The sequence below is a fragment of the Pteronotus mesoamericanus genome, unplaced genomic scaffold (genome assembly GCF_021234165.1).
Source record: "Pteronotus mesoamericanus isolate MK-2021 breed Mesoamerican mustached bat unplaced genomic scaffold, CSHL_Meso_final contig_69, whole genome shotgun sequence".
NCBI classification, from domain to species: domain Eukaryota; kingdom Metazoa; phylum Chordata; class Mammalia; order Chiroptera; family Mormoopidae; genus Pteronotus; species Pteronotus mesoamericanus.
Genome location: NW_026555237.1, coordinates 4,085,557 through 4,104,687, shown reverse-complemented (window position 1 = coordinate 4,104,687; position 19,131 = coordinate 4,085,557). Strand labels below are relative to the sequence as shown.

Genomic DNA, 19,131 nt, shown 5'->3' with positions numbered 1-19,131 from the left:
AAAAAGAACAGGACAAGAAAGCTCACTGTTACCACTATTGTGTAATATATTACTACAGATACTAGCCAACTCGGACAAGAGAAATGAGAGAAATAGCAATTTGAAGGAAAGAGGTAACTCACTATTGGCGCATGATATGAGTATATATGTGGAAAACCCAACAGAATCTACTGAAAAACTATGCCAAAAAGAGAATTTAGTAGGATACAAAATTAACTAAAGAAGTCATTAGCCTTTACATAACAATAACAAGAAGGTAGAGAGTATAATGAAAAGTGGGGGAAGTCACATTTACAAACAAAACCAAAAGATAAAATAGGATTAAAGCAAACCCAATGTCAAAAAAATTAAAACTGAAAGATATTTTTAAAAAAAGTTGAATCAAGACATCCTGTGCTTGATAAGAAAATTCAGACATTGTATTATTTCTCCCTAAATTTATTAATTTGATGCAGATTCCATAAAATTACTAACATTTTTTTCTGGGAATTTACCAAAACTATTTTAATGTTTATGTAAGAAAGTAAAGGGTAATAACAAAGAAAACAGGGTGGGGAAACCAATGGGTTGGGATTATTAAAATCATAGTCATATAAAGTCTCAGTATTTAAAACAGTGGGCTGCTAAACGTGTAAAGCAACAAATGGATCTACAGAATGGAAATCCAGAAAAAATCCTAAGAATATAGGGGAATGTAAATCCTAATGTATATCTTAATACCTATAGGAATATAAACCTAAATAGTAAATTCAGAAATAAACCTAATAAAAAGAATTTAATACATGGTAGAAGTGATATCTAAATTTAGTAGGAAAAAGACTTTTCAATAAACAGTTTTGGAGTGATAACAAAAACAAAAAGTTTGAACATCCATTATATACCAGGATATGCTCCAAGTGAGTCAAAATTGAAATGTAAAGCATAAGCCATAAATGGATTTGCTACAAGAAGAATATGGGTGAATTTATTCATAATCTGGCATGCGGAAGTCCTTGCTAACTAATCAAAATTCAGAAATCATTTTTTAAGTGACAAATTTGACTATAAAACATAAAAATTTTTGTACATCAATAGAATGGAATATTTTTCTATGCTAAAAAGAATTGAGCTGTTAAGTCACAAAAAGAAATGGAGGAAACTTAAATGCCTATTGCAAAGAGAAAGAAACCAGTTTGCAAAGGCTAAATATTCTATGATTACAACTAAACGACATTTTGCAAAAGGCAAAACAATGAAGACAATAAAAAGATCAGGAGGGAGGGAGAAAGAGAGGGATGAATAGGTGGAGCACAGAGAATTTTTAGGGCAAGGAAACTTCTAAAAGATACTAGCATGGTGGGTGTGAGTCCTTATACATTTGTCAAAACCCACACAATGTATAACACAAAGAGTGAACCTAATGTAAATTATGGATTTTGGGATATAATGATGTGTCTATGTTGGGTCATTGCCTGAAACAAATAAATGTACTACTGTACTACAGGATTTTGATGGTGAGAGAGTCAGTGGTTGGGGGTAGGGGAGAGATATATGGGAACTTTCTAAATCAACAGATAAAGGTAGACAACTTGATGCAAAAATAGACAAATGATATAGGTAAGAATAGATAGAAAAGGTGACAGAGACAGAGAGCCCTGGCCAGTGTGGCTCACTTGGCTGGAGTGTCGTCCTGTACACCAAAAGTTTGTGGGTTCAATTTCTGGTCAGAGTACATTCCTAGGCTGTGGGTTTCATGCCTTGTTGGGGCACATATGGAGGCAGCCAATAGATGTTTCTGTCTAAAATCAATAAACGTATTTTTTAAATTAAAAAAAGGTGACAGAGAAGGCAATAATGTTCAACATTCTTTAGAGTATGAGAATTGCACATTGTAACTACACAGAGCTCATATTTCATTGACTGATCTTGTTGTTAAAAGTCTTAAGTGTTGTCTCCCACCCCTCCCCCGCAAAAGTGTTATTCTGGTAAGGTTGTAGGGCAGCAGCTACTCATATATTACTCTCGGGAATGTGAAAAAGTATAGTTACCATGGAGGGCAACATGGCAATATCCATCAGGATTTAAGTCTCATTTGTCCCCAGCCGTTTTACTTCTGGAAATTTATAGCTATCCTTTCCCATCAATGAAATAATAATAATATGCACAATGGCCATTTATTTCAGCATTTCTTCATGTAAAAAGAGCAAAAGATTAGAAACAACTCGTATTCATCATTAGTGGACTAAGTAATTAAATTATGGAACATCTATAGTGGATACTGTGTCATGTGAATGCATTTATGCAGAATAACACTTTTTTTTTTTTTTGCAATAGCATAGGACTTCCTAAATTTTTATACCAAAGTAACTTTAACAATTTATAAACTAGTGAAACTAGTTTATAGTTTCACTAGTGGCATGGGGATTGTAGCTTGCAGTGAACAGATCTTTAAAAATTTCTGCTTTATTTTTAAAATCTGTGGGCTTATAGTATTCTTCCTTGTAGTTAGTTGGTTTTAATTTAAAATTAATTTTAAAAACTGCTCTTATTGAATGATCCTTCTCAAGGAAGATGCACCTTGTATTTCATGTGCCTTCTTCCTAATACATTACCATTTATCCTTGTCTGAGAAACATATACTGTAGTGAATTTTTTTCCAGACTGATTTTCTAGGTGAAGGACTATATTCAATAAACATCAGAATAGCCCTATATTTGTCTCAAAATAACTGACCAAGTGTCTCTTCTTTCTAACATTGAACATTCCAAATAAATGATACCTAATTGGATTTATTGGCATTTGGGCATTATTAATGATGTAATGGTTTGTCCAGTATATTTCTATGTTCTATGCTACATATTCATTATATTTCTATGTAAAATATTCTCCTCAGCAGGATGAAGTTAAAGGAAGTAGATCGTACAGCTATGCAGGCATGGAGCCCTGCCCAGAATCATCCCATTTACCTAGCTACAGGTAAGTAAGTTCAACAGAGAAGATAGTACATCTGTCTTATTCATACCTATTCGTTAAGATTCAAGTCAGGCTTCATCTCCAGAAAGCCTCTTCTTCCCTGGCAAGATAACTCCCTCCTTCCTGTTAGCTAGATTCAGTGACCTTCCTCTGTGTTCCCATAGCACATTATACATCATAGCATTAATCACGATATACTTATAGTATGTTCCCCACTTTATAAAAATTGTGTTTTATCTTTATTCCTCCAGTATTAAGCACAATAGATAACATGTAAACAAAACTGTTAAATATCAATTTGAGTGAAGGTCAATTTTGATGCTAGCTTTTTATATAAAAAGAGTTGGAGTTATACCATTTGTGACTATAAGCAGATACAGTAAATCATAGTACTGTTGTTACAGAGAGCTTTTAAAGTATCAATAGGCTTAAAAAATTACCTGTACTCTTCTCTCTTACAAACATCATCTCTGAGCCCTGTGTTAGGATCTCATTGCTGTAGTGATTTAAACATCTGCTCAGTGGTATATGTGCTGAGATTTCAGCCACTTGTCTAGTATTTATGGGTGAGATAATTGAAAAACATGCATTTAATTTCTATTTTTTATGGTTTTCTGAGTCTTTCAGTTTTGTGTGCATAGTTACCATAAATGTATTTTCTATAGGAACATCTGCTCAGCAATTGGATGCAACATTTAGTACTAATGCTTCTCTTGAGATATTTGAATTAGACCTTTCTGATCCGTCTTTGGATATGAAATCTTGTGCCACTTTCTCTTCTTCTCACAGGTATGAGATTCAACCTTAAATTCACATGGTTATATTTGATTATATGTTGTAATTTGTGCCTAGTTTTTCTATAAATATAACATTATTAGAAATGGCAAAGAATATTACAACAGTAGCATGAAATATTCTATGAAAAAATAGTAAATTTCTGTGGAAGAAGAGACTCTTGTCTATTGACTTTTTATTGCTGACTGTTAAGTGTAGGATAGGACAGAGAGGACCCAGTTTCTAGTATTTTCCCCCCTCATCCTATATTTGAGTCACTTTTTTTTTTTAAATAACAGTTTTATTTATTTTTAGAGATAGGGGAAGGGAGGGAGAGAGGGAGATAAACATGGATATGTGAGAGAAACTTTGATTAGTTCCCTCTTGCATGCACCCCAGCAAGGGATGGGGCCGAAACTCTGGCATGCGCCCTGACCAGAATTAAATTGGCAACCTTTGGCTTTGTGGGATGATGCTGAACCAACAGAGCCATGCTGGTTAGGGCTTTCTTAGAAACTTTTAGGTGATTCCTTTCATCTTTACTGTTTAAGAAACCACTTGGTGTGTTCTTCTGTAGTCAAATGGAATCAAGGGAAGTGGTTGATTAGTTCTACTTTTCAGATAAATCAAAAGCAGCTAGAAAGATCAAGTAACTTGCCCAGGCCTCACAGTTTCTAAATGGTAAAACCATCTGTAAACCCATATTTTTGACACACAAATCAAGTACACTTTGTCACACTGTATTACCTCTACAAAAGCATATTTTTACTCTTTTAAGTTACAAAATCAAGTATGAACATGTAAATATAAATAACTAAAATGCCATTTCACCAAATCACAGTTACCAGTACTAGTGGAGAAGCAGTGTTTTGGGAGTATTTATGAATATATGAAGAATTAAATATATAATTTCAAATTAAATTCTAAATTTTTTGACTTCAAAAATTAGTTGCTTCACTCGTTTTTTCCTCAAAGGTACCACAAGTTGATTTGGGGGCCTCATAAGATGGATTCCAAAGGAAATATCTCTGGAGTTCTGATTGCAGGTGGTGAAAATGGAAATATTATTCTTTATGATCCTTCTAAAATTATAGCTGGAGACAAGGAAGTTGTGATTGCCCAAAATGACAAGCACACCGGCCCAGTGAGAGCCTTGGATGTGAACATTTTCCAGGTTAGACCCTTGACATTTATTTATAATCTTTGAGATATGTGCTGCATATTTGAAATAAGTATATGAATCTACTATGCTTCAGTCTTGGAATCAAAAGCTAAGAATATGTGCTTATGCAGGTCGATGAGTGAGTATATTTGTGTGAAGAATGGAGAGTTGAGAGTTGAGTTCAGGTTAAATGATACTAACTCCATGGAAGGTATCATACTGATTTAATTGAGAGAAGTCTAGAGATGTCATTACAGGAGATTGGACATTTTTAAAACACTAGGAGGCTCATGGCAGTTTTTCAAAGATAGACTACATGATAGGACACAAAGCAAACCTTAGAAAATTCAGGAAAATTGAAATAATACCAAACTTTTTCTCGGACCACAAGGGATTGAAAGTGGAAACCCACCTCAAAGAGAAACTTCAAAAACTTGCAAACTCATGGAGACTGAACAGTACACTATTAAACAATGAATGGGTCAATAATGAGATAAGAGAAGAAATCAAAAAATTTCTGGAAACAAAGGAAAATGAACAGACAACAGTTCAAAACCTATGGGACACAGAAAAGGCGGTCCTGAGAGGGAAGTTCATAGCAATACAGGCTTACCTAAAAAAGATAGAAACATTTCAAATAAAAGACCTAACACTACAACTTCAAGAATTGGAGAAACAACAACAAATAAATCCCAGAGCAAATAGAAGGAAGGAAATAGTCAAGATTAGAGCAGAATTGAATGACATAGAGATGAAAAGAACAATTCAGAGGATCAACCAATCCAGAAGCTGGTTCTTTGAAAAGATGAATAAAATTGACAAGCCTTTAAGCAGACTCATCAAGAAAAAAAGGGAGAGGACCCAAATTAATAATATCAGAAATGAAAGAGGAGAAATAACAGCTGACACCACAGAAATACAAAGGATCGTCAGAAACTACTATGAGCAATTATATGCCAAGAAACTTGAAAACCTTGATAAAATGGACAAATTTTTAGAAAAGTATAATCTTCCAACACTGAAGGAGGAAGAAACAGAAAGCTTGAACAGACCGATAACAGCTGGGGAAATTGAAGCAGTAATCAAGAAACTCCCGGCACACAAAAGCCCAGGGCCAGACGGTTTCCCAGGAGAATTTTACAAAACATTTAAGGAAGAGCTAACCCCTGTCCTTCTCAGACTATTCCAAAAAATCCAAGAGGAGAGAAGACTCCCAGACTCTTTCTATGAGGCCAGCATCACCCTGATCCCAAAACCAGATAAAGACCCTACAAAGAAAGAAAACTACAGGCCAGTATCGCTGATGAACATAGATGCTAAAATTCTCCACAAAATATTGGCAAACCGCATCCAGCAATACATTCAAAAGATTATCCACCACGATCAAGTGGGATTCATCCCAGGGATGCAGGGATGGTTCAATATACACAAGTCAATAAACGTCATACATCACAAGTAAAAGACAAACCACATGATCATCTCAATAGACGCAGAAAAAGCATTCAATAAGGAACAGCACCCATTTATGATCAAAACACTCAGCAAAATGGGAATAAATGGGGCATTCCTCAATGTAATGAAGGCCATATATGAAAAACCTACAGCCAACATCATACTGAATGGGCAAAAACTAAAGGCTTTCCCACTAAGATCAGGAACACGACAAGGATGTCTGCTTTCACCGCTTCTTTTCAACATTGTATTGGAAGTCCTAGCCACAGCGGTCAGACAAGAGAAAGAGATAAAAGGCATCCAGATAGGAATGGAGGAAGTAAACCTATCATTGTTTGCAGCTGACATGATAGTGTACATAGAAAACCCTGTAGACTCTGCCAAAAAACTCCTCAACCTAATAAGTGAATTTGGCAGAACAGCAGGATACGAAGTTAATATTTAGAAATCAAAGGCATTTTTGTACACCAGCAGTGAAATAGAAGAAGAAGAAATCAGAAAAAAAAATACCATTTGATATAGCAAGAAGAAAAAGTACCTAGGAATAAATTTAAGCAAAGAGGTAAAAGACCTGTATGCAGAAAACTATACAACATTGAAGAAAGAAATTAAGGAAGACACAAATAAATGGAAGCATATACCGTGCACATGGATTGGAAGAATTAATATCCTTAAAATGTCCATACTACCCAAAGCAATTTATAGATTCAACCCAATCCCTATTAAGATACCAGTGACGTATTTCACAGAAATAGAACAGACATTTCAAAAATTTATATGGAACCATAAATGACCCCGATTAGCCTCAGCAATTTTGAGAAAGAAACACAAAGTAGGAGGGATCACAATACCGGACATCAAACTCTACTACAAAGCCACCATACTCAAAACAATCTGGTACTGGCACAAGAACAGACCCATAGACCAGTGGAACAGAATAGAAAGCCCAGAAATAAGCCCAGGTCTCTATGGGCATCTAATATTTGACAAAGGGGGCAGAAGCATAAAATGGAGCAATAATAGCCTCTTCAACAAATGCTGTTGGGAGAGCTGGACGGCTACATGCAAAAAATTGAAATTGGATCATCAGCTGACACCATACACAAAAATAAACTCAAGATGGATAAAAGACTTAAATATAAGTCGCAACACCGTAAAAGTCCTAGAGAAGAACATTGGCAGGAAACTCTCAGATATCCCACGCAGCAATTTTTTCACTGGTATGTCTCCTAAAAGAAGGGAAATAAAGGAAAGAATAAACAAGTGGGACCTCATCAAAATAAGAAGCTTCTGCACGGCAAAAGAAAACATCAGTAAAATGAAAAGGGAGCCAACCCTATGGGAAAATATATTTGCTAATGATACATCAGATAGAGGTTTGATCTCCAAGATATGTAAAGAACTCACTTCACTCCAAGAAGACAAACGATCCAATCAAAAAATGGGCAAAGGACCTGGGAAGACGCTTTTCCAAGGAGGAGATACAGAGGGCCCAGCGACATTTGAAAGGATGCTCAGCATCACTAGCCATCAGAGAAATGCAGATCAAAACCACCATGAGATACCACCTCACACCGGTCAGAATGGCCATCATAAACAGATCAACCAACAACAGGTGCTGGAGAGGCTGTGGACAAAAGGGAACCCTAGTCCACTGTTGGTGGGAATGCAGACTGGTGCAGCCATTGTGGAAAGCAGTGTGGAATTTCCTCAAAAAGCTGGAAATGGAACTGCCTTTTGATCCAGTGATTCCCCTGCTGGGACTATACCCTAAGAACACCAAAACGCCAATTCAAAGAACCTATGCACCCCAATGTTCATAGCAGCACAATTTACAATAGCCAAGTGTTGGAAGCAACCTAAATGCCCATCAGTAGATGATTGGATCAAAAAACTATGGTGCATTTTCATAATGGAATACTACGCAGCAGAAAGAAAAAAAGAACTACTAAACTTCGCGAGAGCATGGATGGAACTGGAGAGCATTGTGCTAAGCGAAATAAGCCAGGGGGCGAAAGACAAATACCATGTGATCTCACCTATAAGTGGAACCTAACCAACAATACAAAGATGCAAGGAAAATAAGACCAGTGACCCTGAAAGGAAAAGAAACCAACAGAGAGAAGAGGGAAGGAGGGAAGGGGGGGGGGGGGCGGGGAAAAAGGAAGGGAAGGGGAAAGTCAAGGAACATATAGCAAGGACTCATGGACAAAACCAAAGGGGAAGAGTTGAAGGAGGGACGGAGGGGGCAAGGGAAAGTGGTGGGGCGTAGGCAGAGACAAATGTATTTAAAAAATAATTAAAAAAATAAAAATAAAATAAAATAAAACACTAGGAGCCTGATAGGTTGGAAACCTTGCCTTTTAAAAGTTTGTGCTATGCAACATTGGGTTGGTCCTCAGATGTCTGGGTTAATCCACTGGTTTATTAAGAAATTTGGTATTTATGACAAAGAGGTTACTACTGTATGGCATAATTAGAAATAAACACAAATATAGTGCAAATTTAATTAATAGACAAGAGTCTTTCTACTTATACTGTTGTCATTATAAACATTTCTGATTATATAAAATATAGGTTAATAAAGATTTTGGGATAATGGAATACTAGAGTCAATAACAACTAAAAACGTGAATATTAAAGTTTAACTTATTTTTCCTGTATTATAAGAATATACTTAAGATAGAACTTAAAGCCCAAACTTCTTAATTTTTGCCATTTATGGTATTTATTCTTTAGATTAGAAAGCTAGGTCCTTTCTTAATTGGATTAAACAGCTACTGATTTTTGGTTAATGTCTTGTATTATAGGTAGCTATTACCATAGAATTCCTCTTTTTTCAGTTATATGTCTGTTGATCAGAGAAGAATTTGTGAGAGTGAACTATAAAGGATGAAGATTAAACTCATCATCTTGCTGTACTGCATGTCACAGTTTTAGGGTCTTTTTGACTGTAAAGGTCAAATATTGCCACCTGAAACAAGACTGAGTGTAAATGAAGTAGAATTATGTGAGGGATTTAAGACAAGAGATTTTACTAGCTCTATCTTGGTCTGGCTCCAGAGGCTGTATTTGCAATATCCTGAGATGGATGCCTTTTTTTTAAGATTAAGCTGTTTGCCTGTAAGCAATAATTGGTGACCTGTTTTTGTTTTCCACAGTCGGATCCCCTTCCAGAGATGCAAAACCACAAATGATAATCCCTATATGATTGCATGACTGTTTAAGAAATTTATCCATGTAATTATTTTTTAATGTCTTGTATTAAAATGTCAATACACATATTAATCTTTTTGAGTTACATAGAATTTTATAGGTTTCTCGAAACTATTTAAATTTTAGATTGTTATTCATAGTACTTAGAAATTCATACTTTCTGCTGCTTTAATTTTATGGAAAAATTGTATGACCTAAAACTGACAGAGCCTTCCAGTTATGAGCTGAGTTAATCCGAATTCTCTTAATTTTTTGTAAGTGCTATTTAGTTCTTAATTGTTTCTTATTGCAGACTAATCTGGTAGCCTCTGGTGCTAATGAATCTGAAATTTACATTTGGGATTTAAACAATTTTGCAACTCCAATGACACCAGGAGCCAAAACACAGGTATTACATTGATTTTGATATAATCATAAGAACTAAAATGAGTTCTTTTCTCCTTATTTCAGTATTTTTCCCCCACACAAAATTGTTTGTTTAAAATCAGTGTTTCGATGTCATCGACTTTTCTTCAGTGCAGTGAAGTATTAATCAGTGTTTTCTAAAGTATTAGTGAGTAAGTCTTTCAATAACAAATATTTACTCTGTGCATCTGCCAGAGACTGTTCAATATACTAGACATACAGTAGTCAATAAAATAGAAGTTTTTAATATTTTTTTAGATAAGTAGTACTTTATATAGTGTAATATTTTATATTTTATAGTATTTTAACACTATCCAATCGTAGAAGAAAGAAACATAGACTCGAAAGGAAACTTACTGTAAAAAAATCAAACCCTTTCCTGTTCCTCTCTCCCTCCATCCCTCCCTTCTTCCCTTTCTTCCTTTCTTCCTTTCATGCAACCTTTAGTGATTCAATAGCCAGAGACTGGAGAAGTGGCAGCACAGGTCACAGATCAGTTTCTTGTCCACTTGGAGCCAAGAAGTGTTAGGTAGATATAGCAGGGAAGAAATGAAGGGATGGTCTAGGCAGGTAAAGGAGAGGTTTATGCAAATAATCTGTGGCACATTCCTGGCTTTTCAGGGAAATGGGTGGTGTTTTTCTTAGAATCTGGATCCTATCTTTTTTTTGTCCTTTATTTTCCTGTCATTGCTATGGTGATTGTCAGCTGGGGGGGGGGGTGTCATTTAGTGTTGAGATTAGATTATAATAAAGTTGAAGGTCACTTAAGCCGTCGTAACCTTAGCTGATTTTAACTGGTCTGTTTTTTGAGAAAGAACTACTAACTGCAGGCCTTCCTGTTCTCAGAAATAAGCAGAGTAGGGTGGGTTTAGCCAGGTCACATAGGCCTACTGTGGGGTAGATAACAAATCCCCCCTTTCTTATTTTCACTCATTCTTAAGCAATGCTAAGGGACAAAGGTCCGCCTTCTGTAACTGCTTCAAGCTAAATCAGGGTTTTTTAATGGGTCCCACTAGAGGAGTGAAACCCTTCCCTGGCTGATCTTATATAAATAAGTCTCTTAGCTGTAGTTGTGACCATTCCTACCCCTGGGTAACTATCATCTAAAGACTGATTGATTCAAGTCTTTTAGAGCAAAAGAAACTAGACCTGAGTGTGTTACTTACCTTGATTGGTGTTTCTGCTAAACAGTAGATTGAGGTCTGATACTCATGGGAGCATTGAGTTCTGGACAACTTTAAGTTCTAGGCCAGTTACCTGTTTTACTCTGGTGTGATGGCTCCAAGGCATTGTTCCCTGTACTGTGTAATTTTTAAAAGATTTTATGTATTATTCATTTTTAGCGAGGAGGAAGGGAGGGAGAAAGAGAGAAACATCATTTGGTTGCCTTCAGTACATGCCCCAGTTGGGGACTGAACCCACAACCCAGGCATGTACCCCAACCAAGAATTGAACCAGTGACCATTTGCTTTGAGGAGTGACCTAGCCACACCACTCAGGGCTGTACTATGTATTTTTGATAAGTTGAGAGAACAGTCCTTGCACTGCAACTTGGAGTTTCTTTGTGTTGTGTAGACTGTTCAATTTGAGTAGCCGTTATAACGAAAATGAGACCTAACATTGTAGCAGTCTGAGAGTAGTGTATTGATAGCGTATGGTCTACCATTATAAAGATATATTTTTAATTGTCTAGGCTGTAACTTCTGCTCTGCCTAGGTGTTATGTTGACCCACATCTGCTTTGTGGACCACCATCTATCTTGTGGTACTGGGAAAATAAAGAAACAATGCTTCATTTATAACAGGAGCTTAATAAATGCCTAGTGGATAAGACAATATTAAACTGTTGTATATGTTGAGAATTTAGGAATGTAAAGCAAATTTGTGGAATGAACAGATGAGATTTTTAACTAATCTATTTTTAAAAAGAAGGATTAGATTTTATAGTTAAATTTTATTATAATTGAGAAATGGTTTTTAATAGTTTATTCTTTATAGCCCCCAGAAGACATCAGCAGCATTGCATGGAACAGACAAGTCCAACATATTTTAGCATCAGCCAGTCCCAGTGGCCGGGCCACTGTGTGGGATCTTAGAAAAAATGAACCTATCATCAAAGTTAGTGATCATAATAACAGGGTAAGTTTATGATTGATTTGTGATGAATATGTTGTATTTCTTCTATAAGTAATCCTATATCATTTGTCAGAGTTGGCAACAAATCAGATTCCTACAGAGTCAAAGCCTGTATTTTCATGGATCAGTCATGTTGGAATGATAAGATTTTTCCTTAGGGAAAATAAAGTTCTCAGTAAACCATGTTCGATATTATTAATGATGAAGAGAGGGAGATTGAGAGGCCTTATTCCATGATGTTCTGGTTATTTTGCTAGCTATTTCAAAGCATTTCAGCAACTTTGTAAAAAAAATATTTATTTTTAGAGAGAAGGGAAGGGCATAAGAAAGAGGGTGAGAATCATCAAATGGTTGCCTCTTGAAGATGCCCAGACTGGAGACCAGCCTGTAATCTAGCCATGTGTCCTGACCAGGGATAAAACTGGTGAACTTTCACTTTTTAGAGTGACACCCAACTGAGCTTAATTCGCCAGGACTACAGCAACATTTTAATTCAAGTTTACCTTTCTCTAAAATGTACAGATTTGCCCTGAAAGTAATTTTATAACTGTGAACTTGTAGTTTCCAAACTCCTGGCTTCATCTCTTCTATTAGGTACTGCTAAAGTGAGCAAATTTTCTCCACTTGCCCAGTAGATGCTGCTTTATAACATTAAATTTTTTACCTTAAATTCCTTAATATTATGTCATCATGTCCTGTAAGATAATTTAAATAACATTAGGGCCTTGTTTTGTTAATTTGTTTCTAATTACATTATATAGTTTGACATTTCAAAATTAAGTTTGCTTAAATCAGAGACTACATATATGACTTTTCCACAACAAAAAACTATTTAAAAGAATATTTCTTCAGGGTGTTGTTTTTCAATGAATCAGGAGTATTAAAACAAGTTTCAGTGAAATAAAGCATACAATAAATGTTTTAGCCATCTTCTGGAATACTTAATAGGATCTGAACTTCCAAGTACTTCTCAATAATGTTAATCTATCCCCATGTGAACATTTGATCGTAGTTGTTGCTTAGACATATTATCTTGATTGTTTTGATAAAACAGAAGAAAGGTGTGAATTTTTATTATTAAAATCCTTTTTATTTTTATTTTTTTGAAAGTGTTAAATTTTAAATTTAATATACAACTTCCTTTTAGTTACAGTTTTGGCAGGAAAATATTTTTGATATAGAATTATTCTGTCCCAGAATGGCTTTATATATAAAATAGCTGGATGAATTGAACATTTAAACTTTTTACTTTTAAGACTACTGATTAATAAAATTTAATCCTTTTTAGATTTTCTTTTGCATTTTTATTGAATTTCTTGGGGTGACATTGGTTAATAAAATTATATAGGTTTCAGGTATATAATTCTACAATACATCCTCCATATATTGTATTGTGTATTCACTATCCCAAGTCAAATCTCCTCCTGTCACCACTTATCTTCCCTATACCCTCTTCAGCCTCCCCCCAGATTTTTGTTTTTCTTAAAAATAGAATAAGCCTGAGCTGATGTTTTCTACTTTTTGCTTCAACAAAAACATAGTCCTTAAATTCATTTTGGCTTTTCATAAAATAATACGCTTGATAAAATGTGAGCCTTAACTATCTGCAGATGCATTGCTCTGGGTTGGCATGGCATCCTGACGTTGCTACTCAAATGGTCCTCGCATCTGAAGATGATAGGTTACCAGTGGTCCAGGTGTGGGATCTTCGCTTTGCTTCCACTCCACTCCGTGTCCTGGAAAACCATGCCAGGTATCATGCTTCTCTTTTAAGGAACTTAATTTTTTATTTTTAAGAATATTTACTTACTACTTTGAGTTATCAGATAATTTTTATTAAATTATGGAATCTGCTTTGTCTCTATCTTGTAAAAGTTAGTGTAAATAGTTATTTTTTAATCAGTAGTCATCTGATTTTCTATACCCTGAAATGGTAGCTAAGTAATATCATAGCAATGCAAAAAGATATAGAGGATTTTCCACTACTTACATCAAGTAGTAATTTAATACAGCAAAATTCTAGTAGATCACAACATTGCAGGACAACTCTTGACATTATACAGTTGGCTCTTTCTTAGGGTCATTATACTTAAGAAGAGTCTTGCCTAACATGCAGTGTCAAGCAAAACTTGAAAAGTTTGTTTTATTTCTGTTTTTATTTTTATTTAAAAGCAAATATTTTTGAGAAAGTAGGTAGTTCATTCTGCTTTCAGTTTTAATAAATGTACGGATGCTCTAAAAATAAGAGAATTTTCTCATGTAAGTTTTAGTAGCATTAAATTTAATTAGTAATTTGCAAATTTCCTGTCGTTGATATTCAGGTACCCAGGGAGTACCTGAATATATGCATATTTGTTCAATTAAAATTTATTTATTTATTTATTGCTTTTTAGAGTGAGAGGGAGAGACAAAGAGGGGAAAAAACACATCAATTTCTTGTTCCACTTATTTATGCATTAATTGCTTGATTCTTACATGTGCCATGACCAGGGATTGAACCTGCAACCTTGGTATTTCGAGACAGTGCTTTAACAGAACTACCCAGCCAGGGCCTAAACTAAAGCTTTGAGTCCCTTTCCCCGCCGTGTAGTGGATTTTTACACTAAAAAGTCTTAAAGTTTGTGACCTCTCCTTGAGCTTCTTATAAAGGAGAAAAGAGACCAGTTAAAATGTAATCCCTATTCAGATGTTATACTTTGGCCAGCTTTTAGTAAAGAAGGGATGATTCTGAGAAATTTTATATGTTTGTTTTTAATTATATTTCATTGATTATGCTATTACAGTTGTCCCAATTTTTTCCCTCTTCCCCCTCCTCTGAACACCAACTCCTTCAGAGATGCATGTAAGTCCTTTGGCTTCTAGATTTCCTATACTGTATTTTACATCCCAATGACTATTCTGTAACTACAATTTGTGCTTTTTAATCCTTCACCTTTTCACATCTTCCCCCAATTTCCCATCCCACCTGGCTGCCATTAACTCGTTCTCCATATGTATGATTCTGTTTATATTCTGCTTGTTTGCTTAGTCTGTTTTTTAGATTCAGTTGTTGGTAGATAAGTATTTACTGCCATTTTATTGTTCATAGTTTTGATCTTCTTTTTCTTAAATAAGTCCCTTTAACATTTTATAAAATAATGGCTTGGTGATGATGAACTCCTTTAGCTTTTTCTTGCCTGGAAATCTCTTTATCTGCCCTTCGATTCTAATGATAGCTTTCTTGGATAGAGTGATGTTGGTTTTAGGTCCTCGCTTTTCATGACTTTGAATAATTCTTTCATGTCCGTTCTAGCCTGCAAAGCTTCTTTTGAGAAAACAGCTGACAGTCTTATGGGAACTCTCTTGTAAGGAACTACTTACTCTTCTCTTGCTGCTTTTAAAATTCTTTCTTTATCTTTAATCTTTGGCATTTTGATTATGATGTGTCTTGGTGTGGTCCTCTTTGGGTCCAACTTGTTTGGGACTCTCTGTGTTTCCTGGACTTGCATGTCTATTTCCTTCACCAAATTAGGGAAGTTTTGCTTCATTATTTTTTTCAAATAGATTTCCAATTTCTTGCTCTTTCTCTTCACCTTCTGGCACCCTTATGATGTGAATGTTAAAATGCTTGAAGTTGTCCCAGAGGTGGCTTACACTATTATTTTTTTTGGATTCTTTTTTCTTCTTCTTGTTTTGATTTTTTGTTTACTTGTTTTCTTCCAAATCATTGATTTGATTCTCAGCTTCACTCTACTGTTGTTTCATGTAAATTGTTGTTTATTTCAATTAGTGTATCCTTTGTTTCTGGCTGGATCTTTTTTATGCTGTTGAGGTCCTCACTAAGATCCTTGAGCATCCATATAACCAGGTTTTGAACTCTGCGTTTAATAGATTGCTCATCTCCATTTTGTTTGGTTCTTTTTCTGGAGTTTTGATCTGTTCTTTCATTTGGGCCATGTTTCTTTGTCTTCTCGTTTTGGCAGCCTCCCTATGCTTGTTTCTATTAATTAGGTAGAGCTGCTTTGACTTCATTCTTGGTAGTGTGGACTAATATAGTAGGAGTCCTATAGGGTTCAGTGACACAGCCTCTCCTATCACCCAAGCTGGGTGCTAAGTGTGGGCTAAGTACACCCTCCTCTTGTTGAGCCCTGATTGCTATTGGCAGGTCAGTGGGAGGGATTTAGCCAGGCCAGTCAGCTGCAAGGAGTGGTTGTGGCCACTGGCCACCACCTCTGCCCTCTGTGTAGAATCAGTTGTTCAGGGGCTCATTATACAGAGCAGGGCTTACTTTCGCTGGGCTGTGGTGCCCACTTGTGTTTTGTCTGGGGCTGCTACACATAAGCTATAAAGTGGTCTGCAGCTGCTGCTGCTTCTGCTGTGCTTGGAGGTGCCCTAGTGAGGCCAGGCTGTGAACCAAGGATAGCTGTTGCTATTAGTGGTGGGTCTGTGACGACTTAGCAAGATTCAGGGGCTCGCTGAGGCCAGCCACTGCTTGTTTGAGCGGATTTAGGAAGATCAGAAGCATGTGCCAAGACAAGTCATTCCTGTGGAAAAACTACTGTTAACCACTTGGGTGGGCCTGTAAGTAGGGTGAGGTGGGGTCTCAGGGAATCACCATGACTGGGCAAAAAGTGTGAGCCAGGTTGGTAGAGTGTAGATGTGGTGCCTTCCATTCTCTGTGGCTCTGCTGGAAGAGGGCTCAGGAGAGTAGCAATGTGCCTTGGCTGGTGTTGCTCATTGGATTGAGTGCCAGCATGCGAACCAAAGGATCTCTGGTTCAGTTCCTGGTCAGGGCACATGCCTGGGTTGTGGGTCAGTCCCCAGTAGGGGGCATGTGAGAAGCAACTACACATTGATGTTTCTCTCCCCCTCTTTCTCCCTTCCTTCCCCTCTCTGTAAAAATAAATTTAAAACGTAGTTTTAAAAAAAGAAGAGTAATGGCCTCTGCCCACCTTTCTGCCTGGGAGAAAGCTGTCTCCCAACTCTCACTCTGATGCCAGACACTTTATTGCCTTTCTTTATGCCACTGGTGCCTTTCAAGCTGCTGCCCTGGTGCTGGAGCTCAGCAGGAATGATTCTGAGAATGTCCATGTGCGGGCCCTTTAAGAGGAACTGCCTGGGAATCCAGCACTTTCTTCCATGGACTCAATCTCCACTGGTTTTTATAACCAGAAGCCATGGGGACTTTTCTTCCTAGCACTGAAACCTCTGGACTGGGGGTCCTGGTGTGGGGCTGGGACTCCTCGCTCCCAAGATATCCCTCCCGCTTTTTATCCACTACAGGTGGATGTGGTACCAGCCCGTGCTGAGTTTCCATGTCTCCGCCCCTCCTACCAGTCTGGATGGATGTGGTTGCTTCTTTAATTTTGTGGTTGCAGGACCTCCATTCATCTTGATTTCTGCTGAATCTGAGTGATGGTTGTTCTATAGTTTAGTTGTAATTTTAATGTGGTTGTGTGAGGAGGCAAACTGTGTTTACTAAGAAGGCCACCTTCTTGGGCGAAATTACAGCCCCCAGGTCTGGGAAGATGGTACTACCAGCTTTTACATCACTCATCTCACAGAACACACACCGTAGGCTCAAAGCATTTCCAGAAACCTCTTGCGTGGCTCCCTGGAAGTTGTTGCAACTGATTCTGAAAAACTTTAATATTTTTCTCATGGTAGATAAGGTTTTTTAAAAAATTCACGTAACACATTCTCATTGAACACATACTCTGTAACCAAGTACTGCACAAGAATTCAGTAATATTATAGATAAAAATTTATGCCCTCAGGGAGCTTACATTGTAGTGAGAGGACAGCGAACACTTATATAACATGTAAAGTATGCAAGCACTTTAAATGTTAGCTTGATTAACCCTTATAAAAAAACCTATGATGTACATACTTTTATCTCCTTTTAAAGGTTAGAAATTGAAGCTCAGCAAGAGTAAATTTGACCTCAGTTACATACCTCAAGTACTGACTTCTAGTCCAAACATTGTAACCTCAAGAGACTCTTAATGCTTAATTATACTGTGAATTTTAGGAATGGTTGTAATTTAGCAAGACAGATATCCATACTGGATACCAAGAGCAAATCAGCCTCTCATTTTCAATTTTCTTTCTCTAATAAGTGCAAGAGTTGGATTATAAGATCTTTAGAGTTATTTCCAGAGCTACAGTTCTGTGATTTGAAAAAAAAATATTTAAAACCTAAATGTTGTTTAAAATATGATACGAAATATGATTTGGATTTCTTTAAGTATATTTTATTGATTATGCTTTTACAGTTGTCCCATTTTTTTCTCACCTTTATTGCTCTCTGCCCTCCATCCCCACTCCCACCAGCATTACCCCCCTTAGATCATGTCCATGGGTGATACATTTAAGTTCTTTGACTTCTCCATTTACTATACTATTGTTAACCTCCCCCTGTCTCTTTTGTACCTACCATTTATGCTTCTTACTCCCTGTACCCTTTCCCCCATTCTCCCTCCTCCCCCACCCCACTGGTAACCCTCCATGTGGTCTCCATTTCTGTGATTCTATTCCTGTCTAGTTGTTTAGTTTGTTTTTGTTTTAGGTTCAGTTGTTGACAACTGTGAATTTGTAGTCATTTTACTGTTCATAGTTCTGATCTTCTTTTTCTTATTCTTAGATAAGTCCCTTTAGCATTTCATGTAATAAGGGCTTGGTGATGATGAACTCCTTTAACTTTACCTTATCTGGGAAGCACTTTATCTGTCCTTCAGTTCTAAATGAGAGCTTTGCTGGATAAGTAATCTTGGATGTAGGTCCTTGCCTTTCATGGCTTTGATCCGCTTCTTTCCAGCCCCTTCTTGCCTGTAAGGTTTCTTTTGAGAAATCAGCTGACAGTCTTACAGGAACTCCTTTGTAGGTAACTGTCTCCTTTTCTCTTGCTGTTTTCAAGATTCTCTCCTTATCTTTAATCTTGGGCAGTGTAATTATGACGTGCCTTGGTGTGTGCTTCCTTGGGTCCAACTTCTTTGGGACTCACTGAGCTTCCTGTATCTCCTGGAAGTCTGTTTCCTTCAGCAGATTCGGGAAGTT

At 36.6% G+C, this 19,131-nt stretch overlaps 1 protein-coding gene across 13 annotated transcripts in view; it reads left to right on the top strand.

Moving 5' to 3' along the window:
- The first annotated feature begins 2,805 nt into the window (after window positions 1-2,805).
- SEC31A (SEC31 homolog A, COPII coat complex component) overlaps window positions 2,806-19,131 on the top strand; it is a 71,880-nt gene continuing 55,554 nt past the window's right edge. For 12 of the 13 annotated variants that reach the window (XM_054582342.1, XM_054582338.1, XM_054582339.1 and 9 more), the window contains exons 1-6: window positions 2,806-2,955; window positions 3,618-3,741; window positions 4,702-4,900; window positions 9,849-9,944; window positions 11,959-12,099; window positions 13,707-13,849. In XM_054582342.1, coding sequence (XP_054438317.1) covers window positions 2,877-2,955; window positions 3,618-3,741; window positions 4,702-4,900; window positions 9,849-9,944; window positions 11,959-12,099; window positions 13,707-13,849 — 782 coding nt within the window. In that variant the 5' untranslated portion in view covers window positions 2,806-2,876. Of the gene's footprint in view, window positions 2,956-3,617; window positions 3,742-4,701; window positions 4,901-9,848; window positions 9,945-11,958; window positions 12,100-13,706; window positions 13,850-19,131 lie in introns of those variants that run through there. The other variant, XM_054582348.1, reaches the window with a different exon arrangement.